Source organism: Nycticebus coucang, chromosome X, assembly GCF_027406575.1.
Source record: "Nycticebus coucang isolate mNycCou1 chromosome X, mNycCou1.pri, whole genome shotgun sequence".
Classification (NCBI taxonomy): domain Eukaryota; kingdom Metazoa; phylum Chordata; class Mammalia; order Primates; family Lorisidae; genus Nycticebus; species Nycticebus coucang.
The window spans coordinates 23751219-23771548 of NC_069804.1; the positions used below are offsets into that span (position 1 = coordinate 23751219).

A 20330-nucleotide genomic window follows, 5' to 3' on the forward strand; every position below is an offset into this window, starting at 1 on the left:
AGGAAAATCCAAGATCAAGGTACTAGCAGATTCAGTGTCTGGTGAGGGCCTCTTTGCTCAAAGATGGTGCTTTCTCACTGCATTCTCACGCCGTGGAAGGAAGGTGCAAGCTAGCTCTCTGGGGCCTCTTTATAAGGAAATTAATCCCATTCACAATAACCTAATCTACTCCCAAAGGCCCCTCTTACTAATACCATCACCTTGGGGATTAGGATTTCAACCTGTGAATTCTAGGGGCACACAAACATTCACACCATAGCACCACACCTCCTATACACTCTGGCTAGAATCATTCTGTCACTCTGTCTTCTTAGCTCTCCAGTCCTTGCTGGCTGCCATCTCTGTCTCAGGTCTCCATTATTCTGTGACTTGAACCAGGAACTCACTCTCTTCTTTGCTTTCTTTCTTTCATTCTCCTAGTGTTGTTGGAGAGACTTTGTGTCTCCAGGGAGTCTGAGTTAATCCAAATTTATTGCAAATGCTTCTCATCCAACGAGTATGCAGTGGTTCCTCTTTGGGAACAGGGCCAGTCCTGTGAGCAGACAAAGGACAATAGGATATGAGTTAGGCAGATGAGTCCATGGAGAAGTACAGTTAATAGGTAAGTTTCCTGCCTACGAGAAGCCAGGAAGGCTATTGCAAAATCTGAGTTGCCTCAGTTGAAGGTTTAAATAAGGAGAAGAGAAAATGTTCCTCTATTTTTTTGACTACTGAAATTCAGTTTACTCCTCGAATTAATGGATTTCCTTGACCATGACTATGAGGTATATATAGGAGTCCAACCTTCTCCATCCTATGAGGCAACATAGCATAAGAATGGGAACAGATGTTCCCTGAGTTATGCTGCCAAATAAAATTACCCAAGACCCAAGTGACTTTCTCACTGAAACCAGAGTGACAACAGGAATGCTGAGAAGAAAAAAAAATGCAGGGAAGGAATGAAGCCATTCTGAGGGAAGGGAATAAAAGAAAAGAGTTATATAAGGAGAAACAGAGAACAGCTCTAAATCATGCAATAAGCTTGATTTGTCAGACAGGTGGTGAAAAAATAACCGAAGTAATTAATTAGAGAATAATATCAGCATTCTGAACTCAGTTTTGAATAATATTATGAATAGACACAAGCTTTTATTTGTAAATTGTAGGGTAGTTATAGCCACTCCCCCTTTACTATTTCTTCTGCCCTTCAGATTTGGAAGTTATTCCCTCAAATAAAATAAAATGATTTCATCCTGTTTCCTGGGAAGGTACTTGTCCTGATGCTTCCCTCCGGATCTATCGAGTAAGTTTAGTACTTGAGAAACAATAGCTGTGGGTGCCTATGTTGGCATCAATAAATAATTTAGTATTGTTGTCAGAGTTCTTAAAGACTCGTGATCTCTTTTTGAGAGATTAGCTGGAGTCAAGCCCACTCACTTTATATATGAGGAACGGAGTGTTGAAGGATGAAGCAATTTTCCCAAACCCATAGAGCTAGTTAGTAGAAGATGTAGACCTTGAAATTTGAGGTCAGGTGTCTGACTCTGTTATGCTGTCATGCTTGAATGTACCAAAACAGCAATAGTTGAAAACTGACCGAGGCCAGGAGTGTGACTATCGCCAGTCCTCACAACAAACCTTTAAAGGAGGCTTCATTGTTCCAATACTCCATTTTTCAGATGAGAAAAATTAAAGCTCAGAGAGGTTAGATAACTCACCTAAGACCACACAGTCTTAGGTCTAAGACTAATCTTTCAGGATGACCAGATAGGGTTTATCAGTATCTAGGGTTGATCCTGCACCTCAGTGGGGACAAGTGATGGCCTGCCTGGTGGCATGAGGAATGCCCAAAGACCCTCCCACCCAAAATGATTGACCTAACTTCTTTGCTATGGTGGGAAAAGTTTGTGCTTAGAGTAACTGCTAGAAAAGAGGAGGATCCCGAGGGAATGGGACGCTGAGAAGTTCTGTTTGGTTGAGCAGTGGGAAGGGAAATTGTCAGAAGCAAGACAAACTCTTCAGGCCCAGTAGGATGGCAGCACGGAGGGCAGGTTAAGTCGGTATAAAGGAAGTGGTCTCTGGAGAAAGAAGTACTAAAATAAAAGAAAATACTGCTTGGTTTAGAATTGTCTCTAGAATGAGCCTGGATCTTTGAGCCCCTAGGTGGGCTGCAGTATTTATGGAACTTAATAGCACGCATTTATAGAACCCAATCTATATGCAACCTATGACTCTACCATTTGGGAAGGAGGTCCATATTTTCATAGAATTAAACTAATAATAATCTTGGGCTCAGGGTGCACAAATCAATGCTTAGCCCTTTTAAAAAAAATAAATAAGCCAATAAATCTAACACCTAGACTAAGAATTTTAGAGCATTTGACAAAGCTGTCTGAGAATGACAGGTTTTGAAGAAGAGGATATGGATTAACAAAATCTATCCATGGGAGTAGAAATTGGTTTCAGCACAATTTGCATTATCTTGTAGTTAAACATTCTCATACATTTTAATCTGACCATCCCATTTCTAGGGCTATAAACTTATCTAAGAATAATGTTCACTGCAGCACTGTTTACTGTTTGTAGTAGCAAAGAAATACATGATGTCCCAAAAGTCACCCCGAAGTTGTCATATAGAGGGAAACTGGAAAATTGTAGCTCAATGTAAACTTATTTACAAAAGATTCTTTATGAACTTTTACAAAGATGTGGCCAACACGTAGAGAATATTTTGTAAATACTTTGTAAAATTTTGTAATGAATATTTTGTAAAGAAAGGTACATTTAGCTACCATTTCCCTACATATGGTGACTTTAGGGTGACCTTTGGGACATCCTGTAGATAAGATAAAGGAAAGACGGAAGGAAAGGAGGGAGGAAGGCACGGAAGGAGGGAGTGAGGAAAGGAAGAAGAAGGAAAGAAAGAGAAGGGAAGACAGACAGAAGGACAGAAGGGAAGAAGGAGGGAAAGAAGGAAGGTAAGGAAGGAGGCGGAAAGAAGAGAAGGAGGGAGGGAAGGAAAGCGAGCAATCAAAAGAAAACAAGAAAAATTAGAAACCACCTAAATGCCCCCCGTGGCTGCACGTGTAATGTAAAATGAATCTTTGTACTATAATACTGAGTGCAAAAGCTAGTTTCAGAAGTCTTCGCACAGCAAAGCACTGTCTTTATGAAGCTTCAGACAACTGAAATGAAATAATCTAAGCATACATATGTATGTGATAACACTTTTTCCCTAAAAGCCAGAGAATGATAAAATCCTGGGCAGGGCACACGGCAGGCCAGAGGGGCTAGGGAATTGCCTTCCCACCGCAGGAGCAATGCTCAGTCACTGACTCATGCAAGTTGGTCTATGAATATCCCAGCTCTCTTGCCTTTCGTGTAAAATATCTCTGAGATGTGTGTCTATGCTTGTTTATTCCACAAGTTCACCAGTGCAATAAAGCTCCAGCTACCTATGGTAACTTGCTTTATTACAAGCTCTTGATTGCCTGGCTCCCCTCTCCCCTGGAGGCATTTTCTGGCATCAGATCTCAAAGAAATGACTCGCACATGGTCTGCTTTGGGGAAAAACCCAAACTGATTTCATTCTCATATCTCAGATCACAATGGTGACACTTTCAGCTTGACATATGGAACTCAAGAGATATTAAAGGAAGGGCCAGCTTTAAGCATTTAAAGGAGTTCACCGAGGTACTTTCACCAATAATTTAGTTTTATATGTCATCTAAATATTAGCCAGGGGTTCCTCACAGCCAATGGATGGAGATGAAAGTACTCCCATTCAATCCTTGGCCCTTCCCCATCCTACCCCCAATTCCATCACCCATCAAGGTCCTCAGCCCTCCTCATGATTTCTGCAGACTCCTCTACTGCCTGGCTCTCAGCTTGGCATAGCTGCCGCCGAACCCTCCTTAAAGCCACCCCAGCTAATTTTTCCTCCAGTGTCTATTTCTCCCTCCTCCCTTCCAGAATCTCTCTGGGGTGGTAGGGGGTCCAAATCTTCTCTTCACAGCTCCAACCCCAAACTTGGCTACTCAAAGCCATCAAGATGCTCTTGGAGAAAAAAAAAATCACAGGACTAGCTAGCAAAATGTTCTTCCTGTTACATCTAAAACTGTAGCTAAATAATTGCAGAAATGTTTCTTTCTTGAATGGGGAAAGTCTAGATCTTCAACAGCACCCATTCAAAAACTCATTCTAAGTTAGGGTTAGATGCGAGGCTACATCACTCATCATCCATCATGTGTTTGGTAACTTAGCATCAAAAACTAGGGAAGTATAGTTTTATTTTTTTCAATGAGGCTTATCTGTGCAAACAATTTTAATTTTAGAGAACATGTCTCCTCCCTTTTTTTGGCATCACTTCCTCTGCTTGTGTAATAATCCCTCTCAGATTATGGCTGAGAGAAAAGCCTTGGCATCTTAGCCCATTTCGGTTGCTATAAAGGAACACTAAGGCTGGGTGAATTATAAAGAAAGTGGTTTATTTGGCTCATGGTTCTGCAGGGTGGACAAGAGGTGTGACATTGGCATCTGCATCTGAAGAGGGCCTCAGGCTGCTCCCACTCATGGGGAGAGGTGAAGGGGAGCTGATATGTATACAGATCACATTTTGATACAGGAAGAAAATGGGTGAGGGCTTGCTAGGCTCTTTTTAAAAACCAGCTTTCCCAGGAACTAATAGAGTGAGAACTCACCCACCTCCCCACCCCAGGAAGGGCTTAATGTATTCATGAGGGATTGGCCTTTATGACCCAAACACCTCTCACTAGGCCCCACCTCCAACACTGGGGCTCAAATTTTAACATAAGATTTGGAGAGGACAAACATCCAAACTATAGCATTCCCCTTCTGTTCCCCTAAATCTCATGTCCTTCTCACATGGCAAAATATAATCATCCTTTCCCAATAGTCCCCCAAAGTCCTAACTTGTTCCAGCACCAACTTAAAAGTCCAAAGTCCAAAGTCTCGTGAGACTCAAGGCAAGTTTTTTTCCAGCTATAAGACTGTAAAATAAAAAACAAGTTATTCACTTCCAAGATACAACAGTGGTACAGGCATTGGGTAAACTATCTCATTCCAAAAGGGAGAAATGAGCCAAATGAAAGAGCTAAGAGGCTCCAGACAAGTCTGAAACCCTTCAGGGAAGACATTAAATCTTAAAGCTCAAAAACAATTTTCTTTGACTCCATATCCCACTTCCTGGGCACACTGATATGAGTCACGGGTGGGCTCCTCGGGCCTTGGGCAGCCCCACCTTCATGGCTGTGCTGGGTGTAGGTCACCTGGCTGCTCTCATGGGTTCGAATCTAGTGCCCCTGGCTTTTCCAGGCTGAGGATGCATGCTGCTGGAGGCTCTGTAATTCTGGGGTCTGGAGGGCTATGGCCCTGCTCCCATGGTTCTGTTAGTCAGTCCCCTGGTGGGGATTCTCTGGGAGAGTTCCAACCCCACATTTCTGCTCAGCATTGCCCTAGTAGAGGTTCTCTGTGGAGGCTCTGCCCCTGTGACAGGCCCTGCCTGGGTGCCCAGGCTTTCTAATACATTCTCTGAAATCTAGGTGGAAGCTGCAGAGCCTCCGTTGCTCTTGCCTTCCTGGCGCCTGCAGACTCAGCACCATGTGGACACTGCCAAGGCTTACTGCTGGGGCCCTCCTGACCAGTGGCCTGAACAGTACGTGTGGCCCTTGGAGAAGTGGCTGGAGCTAAGCTGCTGGGCTCAGGGGATCAGCACTCTAAGATGGGGTAGGGCAGTGGTGCCCTGGGCCTGTGCCCTGAAACCCTTCTGCCCCCTAATCCCCTAGGCCTGTGATGGGTGGGGTTGGCTGGAAAATGTCTGAAGTGCCTTTTGGGGCCTTTCTCCTGTTAGCACCTGGATCAGTTTTCATCATGCTAATATCTCTCTAGCAAGTGGTTACTCTGTAGTACCCTTGGATTCCTCTCCTGAAAACACTTCCCTTCTTTACAACTTGGCCAGGCTGTGAATTGTCCAAAGTTTTATACTCCCCTCCCTTGTAATTATAAATTCCACCATTAGGTCATTCTTTGGCTGCCATATCTGATTGTAAGCTGGTAAAAGCAGCCAGGCCACTTCTTCAGTACTTTGCTGCTTAGAAATGTCTTCTGCCAGATACCCTAGGCTATCATTCTTAACTTTGGCCTTCCACAAAGACCCAGACCTCGAACATAATGTAGCCATGTTCTTCACTATGGTGTAACAAGGGTGAACTTTGCTCCAGTTCCCAATAAGTTCCTTATTTCCATCGGAGACCTAATCAGTGTGGCCTTTACTGTTTCTATTTCCATCCGAATTTTGGTTAAAACCACTTAACCAATCTCTAAGAAGTTCCAAACTTTCACTCATCTTCTTCTGAGCCCTCCAAATTCTTCTAACTTCTACCCATTACCAGTTCTAAAGCCATTTTCACATTTTCAGGTATCTTTATAGCAGCACCCAACTCCTTGGTACCAGTTTTCTTAGTCCATTTTTATTGCTATAAAGGAATACCTGAGGGGGGACAATTTTATGAAGAAAAGAGGTTTATTTGGCTCATTTTTCTTTTTTGAGACAGAGTCTCAAGCTGTCGTCCTTGGTAGAGTGCCATAGTGTCACAGCTCACAGCAACCTCAAACTCTTGGGCTTAAGCGAGTCTCTTGCCTCAGCCTCCCAAGTAGCTGGGACTACAGGCACCTGCCACAACGCCCAGTTATTTTTTGTTGTTGTTGTTGCAGTTGTCATTGTTGTTTAGCAGGCCTGGGCAGGGTTTGAAACCGCCAGCCCCAGTGTCTGTGGCCAGTGCCCTAACCACTGACCTGTGGGCGCCAAGCCTGGCTCATGGTTCCACGGGCTGGACAAGAAGCATGGCACCAGCATCTGCTTCTGGTGAAGGCCTCAGGAAATTTCAGTTCATGGTGGAAGCTGAAGAGGAGCTGGGGTGTGGAGAGATCACATGGTGAGACAGGAAGCAAAAGAGAGGGAGAGGGGAGGGAGGTGCCAGGCACTTTCCAGCTCTTGCGGGAACTCACTCACCACCCACCCTCAGGGAGGGCATTATCTATTCATGAAGGATCTGTCAACATAACCCAAACACCTCCCATTAGGCCCCATATCCAACACTGGGGATCAAATTTCATCACAAGATTTGGAGGGATCAAACATCCAAACTATAGCACTGGCAGCTGAACGAGGATCCCATGTTTAATTTACTAGCTCTACCATACTTCAGTGGCTGACCATGGCAGGTTACTTAAGTTTTTGAGCCCAAATTTTCTTATCTGTAAGTGGCTATTCTCACATATGCCTTGCAAGATTGATGAAATGATTAAAAGAAATAAATACCTAACATAGCCCTGGCACAAAAAAGCTCAGCAGCAAATGCTGGTTTCCTTCCCAAATAAACAGAAGTATAAAGGAAACTGCAATATACCCAGCAGGGCACTGTTCATTAGGAATCTCATGCAAGCCATACAGATGCAATTTTACATTTTCCAGAAGCCACACTTTAAAAAGGGTAAAAGAAATAGATACAATCACGTATTGTATTTAACTAATATATCCAAAAAGTTACAATTTCAACATGTAATCAATATGAAAATTATTAATATAGTATGACATGGTGGCACGTGCCTGTAGGCCCAGCTACTTGGGAGGCTGAAGTGGAGGATTGATTGAGCCCAGGAGTTTAAAGCCAGCCTGGGCAGATGTCTCTAAAATAAAAAATAATTATTAATTAGATAGTTTGCACGCTTTTTCATACTAAGTTTTTAAAATCTGGTGTGAATTTTGCACATGTAACATGTTTCAATTAGGACCAGCCACATTTCGAGAGTTTTATGGCTCCATGTGGCTAGTGGCACTGTTTTGGGCAGTGCTGTTGTAATATTTCTCATGAAGTTGAATCCTTTGGATTTTGAAATCTGGCCTATTCTATTCTATTGTACATTTCAAACTGTGGGAGGCGCTTGGCTTCAGTTCCTTTAATACCCCTGATTTATAGTGCTTTTATGCATCAGATGACACAGGGACAGATTATTCCACAGCAGGAATTCCTAAATTCCTTGTGACGAATGGCTATTTCTCCTTATGTCAAAGCTTTCAAACCTTCAGAAAATTAGGTTAAGTGGAGGGGTGGGCAAGGTGAAAACAGTTGGGGCTGACAATAAGACCTCAGGGGCCTGGGGAATAGGCCCTCCTGGTAACTATACAACCCTCCCTGATAGAAATCATAGCAACCTAGAAACTGTTGTGATAGTTGGGAGGTGGCCTGCACCTTGGCAAATAGCTTAGGCAGATGAAGGTTTTAGTAGACTTGCTGATGTAAGAAATGCCAAGCTTTCTAGATAATAGGTGGCACCTGAGATGTCAGAGTCCACTGCAAAGATTCCTGCTCAGTTAATTATGGGTCTAAGTAAATATTAATAGAAACTGATAAGATCAAGTGTGGGATAAAAAGAGAAGAGCAGTAGATTCTGACAAGTCTGCGGATAATTAACCTTCATCTTTTGGCATGAGGGAGAAATGAATAAAGTCATTCTTGTTACCTATCCTTGGTTCATATTCTTAGAGCACATTGCAATCCAGAAACTGATTTTCTTGATGTTAAATCAAACCATAAAGTCACCCAGAGCACTCTCAGTTGTTATGTTGTTGATATTTTGCTATTTCCTTTCATACCTCTTTCTATGAAAAAGTTTATGTGATCTCTTCATAGCTCAGCTCAAATTTAAGACATAATTTGGTATCTTGCTTTTATGCACTTATTATAATGTTTATATTTTCCAAGTTCTCAGATTTCATACAATGAGTCTTTAATGACAGTGTAACGTTCATTGAGTGTATGCACTATGATTTATTTAACCATTCTTGGGTATCGTCTCCCTTCTGCATATTATATAATTTTTTTCCTTAACACTTAGGCACAAGAAGTATTACCTTAATATTTTTTAAATCAAATTAAACCTGGGTTTGCATTCCCACATGCAGGGTTGGCAGGACACCCAACAGCAGCTGTTATTGGGGGGTATGTACGGGGTATCTGCAGAGTGCCTTGTACGACAGTTAGAGTACTTTGACTTTACTTAACAAAAGTCTACTTAAGGTGGCCTGAACCATAAAGGATGCATACTGGCCTGTGTAACTAGAATTTCAGAAAAGGCTTCAGGTTGGTTTGATTTAGTTGCCTGACAATATTATCAAGGACCCAGTTTCTTCCTATTTCTGCTCTTCTTTCTGCAAAGTCGGCTTCACCTTGGCCACAAGATGGTTGTCTACCTGTATTACATGCTTCCTCATGTGCACTCAGAGATGAGGAGGAGCTACAGTGAGAGAAGAAGAGGACAGTTTGAGAGAGATGCTTCCAGAAGCTTCCTCAGAATAGCAAGGAAGGTTCTTTTACAGAAGCCCTTAAGAAATATTTCTTCCTGGGCGGCGCCTGTGGCTCAAAGGAGTATAAGGCACTGGGCCCATATCCCGGCGGTGGCAGGTTCAAATCCAGCCCTGGCCAAAAACTGCAAAAAAGAAAAAAAAAAAGAAAGAAAGAAAGAAATGTCTTTTCCTTTTCCATTAGTCTCATTTGGGTCATGTGTCTATCCTTGAACCAAGTGCCATGACTAGCAATCAGAATTAAGCTCATTAGCTTTTAGATTGACCTATATATTTTATAACTATAACCCCAAAGCACAAATGCACTGCCTGGGGAAGTGAAAAAAAATTAGAGTAGTTACCAATAGAAGAGGGAATGAATTTTATACAGATTATGAAAATGTCTTCAATAATATATCTTCCAACTGTGTCTTTAGCCCTAGAAACCAAAGCACCCTGATATATGTAAACAGCTTAACCAAATCTCCAAAGCACAGCAGTCTAACGCCCAGAGCCAAAGGCTCTTCTTCTTTTAGGTTGTGGAAGAGAAGCTACTCCTTTCTTTTTCACCTCAAACAGCAGCAAAAACAAAACACAGATTTAATTTCTCAAGAAGTTATCCTGTCACACTATCCCTGTACTTAAAATCTCTTCTGATCTCTTTTGGGAAAGAGAAAGGCTGAAAATCCTTCTTAAGTGAAAATGAAAGGACTAGGATAAACAGACTTCAAGAGGGTCTGAGCCATCCAGAATAGTTTATTGAAAAAATCTAGAGATTACAGGGGTCCTCAAACTACAGCCTGCGGACCATATGAGGCGCTGTGATTGTATTTGTTCCCGTTTTGTTTTTTTACTTCAAAATAAGATATGTGCAGTTGTGCATAGGAATTTGTTCATAGTTTTTTTTTTTTTTTTTTTTTTTGTAGAGACAGAGTCTCACTTTATGGCCCTCAGTAGAGTGCTGTGGCCTCACACAGCTCACAGCAACCTCCAACTTCTGGGCTTAGGCGATTCTCCTGCCTCAGCCTCCCGAGTAGCTGGGACTACAGCTATAGCTGGGACTACAGCCTGCCACAATGCCCAGCTATTATTTTGGTTGCAGTTTGGCCGGGGCCAGGTTTGAACCCACCACCCTCGGCATATGGGGCCTGCGCCCTACCGACTGAGCCACAGGCGCCACCCCATAGTTTTTTTTTTAAATTATAGTCCAGCCTTCCAACAGTCTGAGGCACAGTGAACTGGCCCCCTGTTTAAAAAGTTTGAGGACTCCTGATTACTTGGGAGAAAAGAGCTATTATTTCAAATCATACTCACATTTGATTAAAGATGCAAGTTTAATAAAGCTTTATTAAGTAACCCTTAATCCACATGTTCATTCATTTTCACAATCTCACTTGCCACTCTTAAAATCAAAAGGTAGCTGGTAAACCTTGAAGCAACCAAGATGTCCTTTGATAGGTAAATAGCTAAATAAACTGTGGTATATCAACACAATGGAATATTATTTAGCCCTAAAAAGAAATAAGCTATCAAGTCATAAAAAGATACTGAGGAACCTTAAATGCATATTGTGAAGGGAAAGAAGCCAGTCTGAAAAAGCACCGTACTGTATGATTCCAATTATGTGACATTCTGGAAAAGGTAAAGATCAGTGGTTGCCAGGGATTGGAGGAGAGGGAAGTATGAATAGGCAGGGCACGGAGGATTTTTAGGGCAGTAAAACTATTCTGCATGGTATGACGATGATAGATACGTGACATTATACATTTGTCAAAATCCATAGAATGTACATCAAGAGTGAACCTGATGTAAACTAGTTTGGAGTTTGAATGAAAATGATGCTTTAATGTTGGTTCATTGATCGTAACCCTCTGGTAGGGGATGTTGGTGGTGGGGAAGGATGGTGTGTCCCGGGGAGACATGTACAACTCCCTGGGCTTTCCACTCATTTTTGATGTGCACCTAAAAATTATTTAAAAAATAAAGCCCGTTTAAAAAACAGCAGGCTGGTATTATGTCAGATTGAAAGTCAGGAGACCTGGATCCCAATCCGAACTATCATTTACAAGCGTGTAAGCCTAAATTGTTTTAACCTGTGTCTTAGTTCACACACCTGTAAAATGAGGATACTATTCATCTACCATACTCATTGTGAAGAGACAATACAGGAACTTTCAGAAAGCACACACTAGGTGCTCAAAAACTGTTAGTTGAGAGTCAAGAAAGGAGGAGGAAAGGACAGGGAGAGCAGGATCTCATAGCTCAGTCAAGTGATGATGAAGGCATTTTGTAACAAGATCCACCAATCAGTAAGACAGAATTTTTTTCTCATCTATTTCATTCTAAACTTTGGATTATGGCTGTATCTTATTATGATTTAATAAAATGCCCACTATCACTTGAATCACTCAGAAAATTACCCTTGCCTTTGTTACACATGGAGAACTGTTGAGAAGGAATGTGATTTGGGGTAAGTTTTGTTGTCATTTTCGTTGGGTTTTATTTATTTAATAAATATTTGCTGTGAACCTAAATGGTGACTGGTACTTACTTCGAACACTAAGCATGAAGCAGTAAATCTATCAGACTTGATCCCAGCCCTCCAGGGCTTAAGTCTGGTATGGAAGACAGGCATTAATCAAACTATAAGAAAGTGGAGAGTTACAGTGAGAAGTACAGAATCAAGAAAGCATCTAGCAGGGAGAAAGAATGGACTTACAGTCAGGAAAGGCCTCTCTTGATGTTTATGCGATCTGAAGCATTAGCTAGAATCTACAGGGAGTTGGGTTAGAGTAGGTTAGGGTAGGATGATGGTTTTCACAGGTAAGCCTGTGCCACAATCTCCTGGAAGGCTTGTGTATTAGTTAACTATTGCTCTATAACAAATTATCCAAAAGTGTAACAGCTGGAAACCACAAACATGTATTACAACAAACTAAGACTTTCCAGGGATCATGAGTCCAAGAGTTACTTAACTGAGCGATTCTGATTCAGGGCTTCTCCACAGGGTTTCTTTATAGCATGGCAGATGGCTTCTGACAGAGAGTGGGGGAGGAACAGACAGGGCGCATTCCTATAATACATTTATTATAATTCCTGAACCAATATTCATAAATTATTGTTAAACAAATTCGGCCTAAAGTCCGAAGTCCATACTTTATTCAGAATTCCTTAGTTTTTACCTAATATCCTTACAAAATTTTAATTGACATAATTGTACACATTTATCAAGTACATAATGTTTAAATACATACAATGTATAATGGTCAAATTGGTAGCCAGCATAGCCATCGCCTCAAACATTTATCATTACTAATGTCCTTTTTTTCTGTTCTAGAATCCCACCCAGGATAGCACATTATATTTAGTTATCTTATCTCCTTAGCCTCCTCTTGGCTGTGACAGATTCTCAGATTTTCCTTGTTTTTAATGACTTTGATAGTTAAGAGGAGTACAGGGCAGGTATTTTTAGGACCCCAATTGTTTTATAACCTACTCTCTGAAGTGAGATCTTATCATTTCTGGTCACACTCTATTTGTTTTAGAAGCAAGCACTCAGCCTAACCCACACTCAAGGGGAGGGGAATTAAACTCCATTTCTTGAGGAGAGGAGTAGCAAAGAATTTGTGGCCATACCTTGACTCTACAAAAAAAAAAAAACCTCCAACAGCTTGTTAAAACACAGTTTGCTGGCTGGGTTGGAGTGGTGGCTCCCGCCTATAATCCTAGCACTCTGGGAAGCTGAGGCAAGAGTATCCCTTGAGTGCAGGAGTTCCAGACCAGCCTGAGCAACAGTGAAACCCTGTCTCTACTAAATAGAAAAAAAAAAAAAAATTCGCTGGGCATTGTGGTGGGCACCTGTAGTCCCAGCTACCCGGGAGGCTGAGGCAGGAAGATCACTTGAACCCAGCAGTTTGAGGTTGCTGGGAGCTAGGATGACACCGCTGCACTCTAGCCTGGGCAACAGAGTGAGACTTGGTCTCAAAAAAGAAAAACCACACAGATTTCTGGGCCCCGCCCCCAGAGTATCTGCTCCAGTAGGGCTGCAGTGGGGTCTGAGAGTTCGTATTCCTAACAAGTTCCCAGGTGCTGCTGCTGCTGTTGTTGCTGGTCCAGGAATTTCACTTTGAGAGTCACTTGTGGGGCTTGTACAGGACCTTGGCGTGTACAAGGAAACGTTCATCACAATCTATTTTATCAACTTACTGGTTTAGCTTCTAGACCTTGCCAGTTATCGTGAAACTATTAGGTAAAAATACGTGTATTTTTGTATAAAAGAGGTACAATACCTTGTGTTTAGATTAGATATGATTTATTTGATTGTTACAGATGCCAGTAAAGAAATCAGGTATAAAAATCTGACATAAAAATTAACTGAGACACAGAAAGGCTAGGTGACTTGTATAAGGTCCCACAGCTAGGTAATGATAGAACCAAGCTTATGAATGGGTCTTTTGAGCCCTGGACCAGCACAGCTTCTAGGCTTTTGATATTGTTCCCAACTTCTAGGACTGTCACCTTCTGGAGAAGCAGAAATAAATTAGACATATGAAAGTTCAAATAATTAAATCAGCAGAAGAGATTTTAAGTAGGATTTTGTGCAATGGACTAGGGAGTAAAACAGGTGATTTGCAAGCCTATCACTTTGCTCCTCCCTCTCCATCAATACCCAGGTTCTTCCTGCTCACTGACTACCACAACTGCCACCAATTACAATCTACCTCCAGGTACCCGAGAATGACTAAAGCAGTGTTTTTCAATCTTTTTCATCTCACGGCCCACTTGAACCTATTAAATTTCTGTGGCACACTTAAATTATGTTGATCCAAAAAAAGGGTAAAAAAGAATATACTTACCATGCTTTGAACTTCTTTTGAAAATAATTTAATGATCTTAAAAAAATTTTGTGGCATACCTGAGATCCCCTCACGGCACACCGGACTAGAGGCATCAGAAGCCATTGATTGGTCTTCTTTTTGTCTGCCCATACACACCAATTGGATTGCTTAGCTCTGCTAGTAAAGCTTCCAACTACAGAGGCCATTAGTATGTCTTTTGTAGGCTTTAAACTACCACCAAGACGAACAGGATGTATCTGAAAAACAGGAAGTGCGTGAAGACCACTGGATGTCTTTGAATATATGTGTTACTTTTGTTTAAACTGAGAGAGTAAGATGCAGCTATTTTTTAAGCAAAGAATTGGGTGCATAGGCATCCACTGAGGGCACAAAGGTTACAGCTACCAACCAATAATCTCATTTGGTGAGAAAACCAGTCCAATCACACCAAAGGAGTGGTTTCTGGTTGCATTTTAACATTTCCTTAAAGAATATTCTACCTTTCCTTTCAGTTGATGTTTACATATTGTCAAAAATAAAGGAGGAAGGAAGGATGAAGAGAGGTTGATTAATAGGTACAAAATACATTTTGATGGAAGATATGAGACCTAGTATTTGATAGATCAGCAGAGAAGCTATAGTTTTAATCTATTGTGTGTGCATATATATATATATATTTTTTTTTTTTTGAGACAGTCTCACTCTGTTGCTCAGGCTAGAGTGTCATAGCATCAGCCTAGCTCATAGCAACCTCAGACTTCTGGGTTCAAGTGATCCTCCTGCCTCAGCCTCCTGAGTAGCTGGGGTACCCCCCAATGATGCCCAGCTAATTTTTCTTCTATTCAGCAGACACAGGGTCTCGCTGTTGCTCAGGCTGGTTTGGAACTTCTGAGCTCAAGAGATCCTCCTGCCTCCACCTCCCAGAGTGCTGGGATTACAGGCATGAGCCACCAGGCCCAGACTAATCTATTGTATATTTTAAAATAGCTAGAAAAGAATTATTTGATGGTGAAGGCTATGTTAACCAGTTTGATGAAAATATTTCAAATGGTATATAAAACCTGCACATATGGGGTACAATTATGTACCACATAATTGCATTAATGTACACAGCTAGGATTTAATAAAAAAAGAATTATTTGAATGTTTCTATCATAAAGAAAAGAATTTAAGGTGATGGATATCCCAATTACACTGATTTTACCTTTACAAATTATATCAATATATTATCATGTATACTCCCAAATATGTACATCTATTATGTCTCAATAAAAACATTTAAAGTTAAAGAAATAAAGCCAAGGTTTGATGGAAATGGCTAAAGCAAGCAGTACTTCATATATTCACATTAGGAAATAATGATTTAATATACTGGAACCTTTATTCAAGTCCACTCTTACGTAAAGAATACCCAACACAGTGTAAGCATTAGATTCCTGTACAAATGCAGTGGTAGTGAAACATGAAAGAGGGTGTTGAGTGGGGAACACAAAGTATTAGTGACCTTACAATGGATCTTGTCCCGTGGTGGTATGGTAGGGGACGCATGAAACAGAATCAGCCTCCTACAGATATTGCCCAAAGTGTTGGCAGAGGTGGGAACAGCGGGCGGAGGACCACGAAACAGAGAGCCAGTGACCTAACAATTCTGTCCAAAGATGTTGAATATAAGGAGAGTGAGGGTGGGGGTGGGGGTGGGACGAAACAAAGAGTGACATTACAGTCACCCCTGTCCAATGGTGGGGAGGTGTCAGGAAACAGAACTAGAGAGCTTACATTTAATTCTGTCCAAAGGTGGTGGCAGTTCTGTAAAGCATAAAACAGTCAAGATAATTGAGTGGTGCTACGTAAACAGAACACGAAAATTAAAGTGTCAAGATGTAACAAACACCTTGAACTAAAACCATCAGCTAATTCAGGGAAGGCCTCCCGGAAGAGGTGCCTTGGGTTGAGTACAGTCATAAGCGGAGCGTAGGTCCGGACTCTGGGCGTGGGTTCCTGGCCTCCTCCCGGTCCCCTGGCACCTCCACTACCACGTCGCGGCGGTGGCGGCAGCTGCGGACCTAGCCGGGGGGCGGGGCCCAGGCCCTGAGGGGTTGCGCTGGCTCTGCCGGCCCAAGTCCCACGAGCGAGGGAAGGAGGGCCCAGAGCCTCGCCGCACCCGGGCAGAAAGCAATCCAGGAGGCACAGGCAGCCAATCGGCCGCCGGCGCGTGCAACCGCTCGCCCCTGGGCCCCTGGTGCCCCTCGCGCGCCGCGTACGTGCAGCGACTGGCCCCGCCCCATGGGCGGAGCCTAGGGAAGCCGCGGGCGGCCGTCGGCGGCCCGGGAGCTGCTGCTGCTGCTGCTGCTGCTGCTGCTGTTGCTGCGGCCGCTGCACCGGCGGCACCGAGGCCGAGTTAGAGGCCCGGGCGCGCGCCTGGTGGACGTGCCCGATCCGCTTGGCTCGGCTGCGCCAGCCCTAGAGACCACCTGGGCATCTAGACGGTTGTCTGCCCTGCCTCGGCGAGGATGCGGCTGTTCCGGTGGCTGCTGAAGCAGCCGGTGCCCAAGCAGATCGAGCGCTACTCGCGCTTTTCGCCATCGCCGCTCTCCATCAAACAGTTCCTGGACTTCGGTGAGTGCGGGGCCACGGGTCCCCATGGGCCCCAGGCGCGGCGCCGCCGCCATCCGGTGGGTCGCCCCGGTCTCCAAAGCTTTGGGACAAAGTGCGTGGGAACTGCGGTCGGGAAGTAGGGGATGCCAGGGGCTCTCCTGGGGCTCGGGTTTCGGGGAGCGGGGGGCTGGGCCTGGCACCCTCATACCCAGCCTGAAGCTTACCCAGAGACACGGAAACCGCGTCTCGTCGCAGGATACTCATTGCAAGCGGGACTCCCCGAAACTGCCATCCTTAGTTTTAAATCTACTTGTCACAAACCTCACTCCTTTTAAAACTTCAGAACGAAACGTGGGTGGCTTTTTAATGTTTTTATTCTTAGGGTTTTTTTATTTTTGGTTGTGTAAGAGCTATGTAGAAACACTTTGAGGTTGAATAAATTATGCAATGGTATTTTGTCCCCTTTCTGCTCTAAGGTGTTGCTGTGTCGCCAGAATGCCAGGACTCGAACAGTTGTCATCAGGTTAAGTTAAAGCAATTAGGGGCCTGGACTACCAACGACTTAGATGTTCCCGACAAGAGGACGTGTGGGCTCCTAGCCTCAGAGCAGGGATCTAATACAACTCTGGCCTTGGTGTCAACACCTTTTGCTGCTCCTCTCCTTTGGTGTCCCACCCACCTTTTCCCTGTCACATGGGCGGGTGGAAAGCCTCCCCGGATTGAGATGGGAGCGCAGAAGAGGGAGAGGGGTATGAGGGGGGACAAACTTGCCTGAGGCCTAGCTAGATGGGAATAGATTCCGCCACCTTCTGTTAACTGGATCATATTTCCCCAGAAAGCCAGAGAATTGGTTGTGAAATACCTGAAAGTAAAACAAAAGTGTGCACCAAGGTATCAGTGTGGAACTCAGCATCCCTGAAGGAAAATAAAATCCAGCAACAAAGATAGTCTAAACTCTCAAGGGCAAATAATTGGGAGTCTGTTCATTTAATTTTATGTAAATGTCAAGTGATGGTGTCAGTTGGGCATAAAAACTAAGGTGCAGGGTAGATAAAACATTTGGGGAAGAACTGATATACAAAATGTGGTGTTGTCCATACTTAATAAAAGCTAGGGTAGAAAGGAGTAGGTTAAAGTTAAGAGCAAATTAAAATTTTAGAAACCAATTTGCCAGAGAATAATAAAAGTCAAAGATCAGTGAGATATTGATTTTTGCATCTTAGAACTTCACTCCCAAAAGCTTTTTGGTAGTTTTACTTTACCATCTCTGGCCACTTGTGAGGATTTTAGAGGTTTGAGTCAGTTCCTGACTTCAGAGTTTAGAAGAGGTTGCTGTTGCTATAAATAGGCATGTTTTTCATCTCTAATTTATGGTTTAGGGAAGATTCTGAAGGTATCAACCTGTCATCTGGGTAAACCAAGACAGTTTAATTTACAGTAAAAGGAAAAAAAGGAATCCAGAAGCTCCCAATTCCTTCCACCCTCAAAATTTAAGTGATAGCTTTAATAGTGTGTCCAGAATTTTGGTTAATTTATTTCTGTAGCTGCTAGTGTCTATCCATGTTAATAGGTATCTTGGCAAGGATGTTATTTGAGTAGGAAAACCGCAGTGGGGGATAGTGTTATCGTGGAAAATCTATGGGGGACAGACTAGAAACAAACGTTCTAATTTTGGCTCTGCTACTAACTCAGAGTGTGGTCTTGGCTAAGTGACCGAACCTCACTTTGGGCTCATTTTCCTTGCTAATAAAACATGTGGATTGTATCAAGTGATCTCTAAAGCACAGCTCAGAACTATCTAATTTCAAAGGAAAAGGGATGAGTTTTTCAAAGAAAATTACCAAATCTTTTGATAGATATTTTCCATAAAAGTCTTCTGACCTGTTTTGGGAGAGGTCTAGGATACCGAGAGAAACATAATAATTTAAGTCTTTTCCTTACAAGGAAGTGCATATAAGAGCTCTATATAATTGTAGTGGAATTTTCTGGAAAGTGCAAGCCTAGTTTGTAGCACCCAGAGATGAATCAGGTGGTAATCAACCTATCTTTAATGGCAGGACAGCTAAAAGAAGAGAGTTGTCACACGAAGTCCATCTCTACTCCTGCTTTTCTTTTAGTTCTGTCTCTTGCTAGCAGTTCTATTTTGGCCAGTGATGTGGGAATTTAAGAATTCAGAATGGGTGTGGAGAAGTTCTTAAGGTGAGAAGGGATAGGAGTTAAGAGGCTCTATGCCCTTGTATGATTGGAGAAAACTGCAAGCAAGGTCCAACTCAAGTACTTAAAGGACCAGATAGGGAGCAGTGGATAGATGAATGAAGCCAGCCAGGTGTGGACTGTGACAAACTCTTGGGATATGGCTGGCTCCAGAAGAGGCAGCTGATTGGCATCAGTTTGGTAGACAAGGTGGCCATAAAGTCCATGTGCGATTTAAAATTGCACACTATTTTAAATTGCACATGATCGTATGGCCACACTGTATTTTAAGATGGATGGATCATGTTGGCCCACAGGCTGCCAGTTTGTCAACTTATTCCTTTCTTCCTAGGTACTTTACAAATGGGCCTTAAGTTTTGACTAGAGTAACTAGACAGGGACTGGAGAAAGGATGTGTACAGAATTTTGTTTACAGTACGTTATAACCTTGTTGGAAAATAAATTGTTTCTGTGGCCACTCACTGAAATAGCTTTCTTGTGTGAATATATGCCACATTAGTAAATAAGGGAATTACTTCCTGTGTTGAAAAGTGAAGACCTAACTGGTTGTTATTTCAGAAGCAGGGATTTTATTTTCAAGCAGAAGTTCCCAACCTCAGCACTCTTGCCATTTTAGGTCAGATGATTGTGGTGGGGGCTGTCCTGTGCACTCTGGGGAGGTTTAACCTCATCCATGGCCTCTACTCACTAGATGTCATAAGCACTTCTCCACCCTACCTTGTGACAACCAAACATGTCTCCAGGCATTGCCAAATGTCCCGTGGACTTCTTGTTGAGAACTAGTTTGAAAGCATTTTAGATGAGTGGTTTTCAGGCCAGGGCCTTACACCCCAATTATCTGTTGTGTTCTAAATGGTCTTGGGGCAGGGGGTGTGGGGCATTGGTATTTTTAGGAGATTCCCCCCAGACATTCTAAAGTGTAGCCAGGGTTAAGAACCATTAATTACATGATCTTCTGTCTAATCTACTGTCCCTGTTTGATCTGTGTGCAGTTTTTCTCCATGCCCTTTAAAATAACAAAAATTCCTTAAACTCAATCTTTACTTGAAATATGGCCTTGCTCCCACACAGTGCCACAGCAAGTGTAACAAGAATAACAGTTGTTCTGAATGGATTATTACTTTATAATGGTCACAGGACATTCCAAAAGGGGGCATGTTTAAAAATGAGATTTTCTTTAGTGCCTGCAATGACAATCACATGGTTCCAAATTCAAAAGATACAAGAAGACATAGATAAACCTCCTTCTTTTGTTCGCTAGCCTCCTCTTTTTTGTTTAATTGGCAGCTTACACCTTTGTACCTTCCTTTTTAAACTTAATACCTTAGAGAGCTTTCCATATC

The 20330-nt window shown here is 42.7% G+C and overlaps 1 protein-coding gene across 2 annotated transcripts in view; it reads left to right on the plus strand.

Moving 5' to 3' along the window:
* Positions 1–16433: 16433 nt before the first annotated feature.
* Positions 16434–20330, plus strand: part of PDK3 (pyruvate dehydrogenase kinase 3) — a 76998-nt gene continuing 73101 nt past the window's right edge. The window contains exon 1 of one of the 2 annotated variants that reach the window (XM_053579787.1): positions 16434–16794. In XM_053579787.1, coding sequence (XP_053435762.1) covers positions 16689–16794 — 106 coding nt within the window. In that variant the 5' untranslated portion in view covers positions 16434–16688. The remainder of the gene's footprint in view (positions 16795–20330) is intronic. The other variant, XM_053579789.1, reaches the window with a different exon arrangement.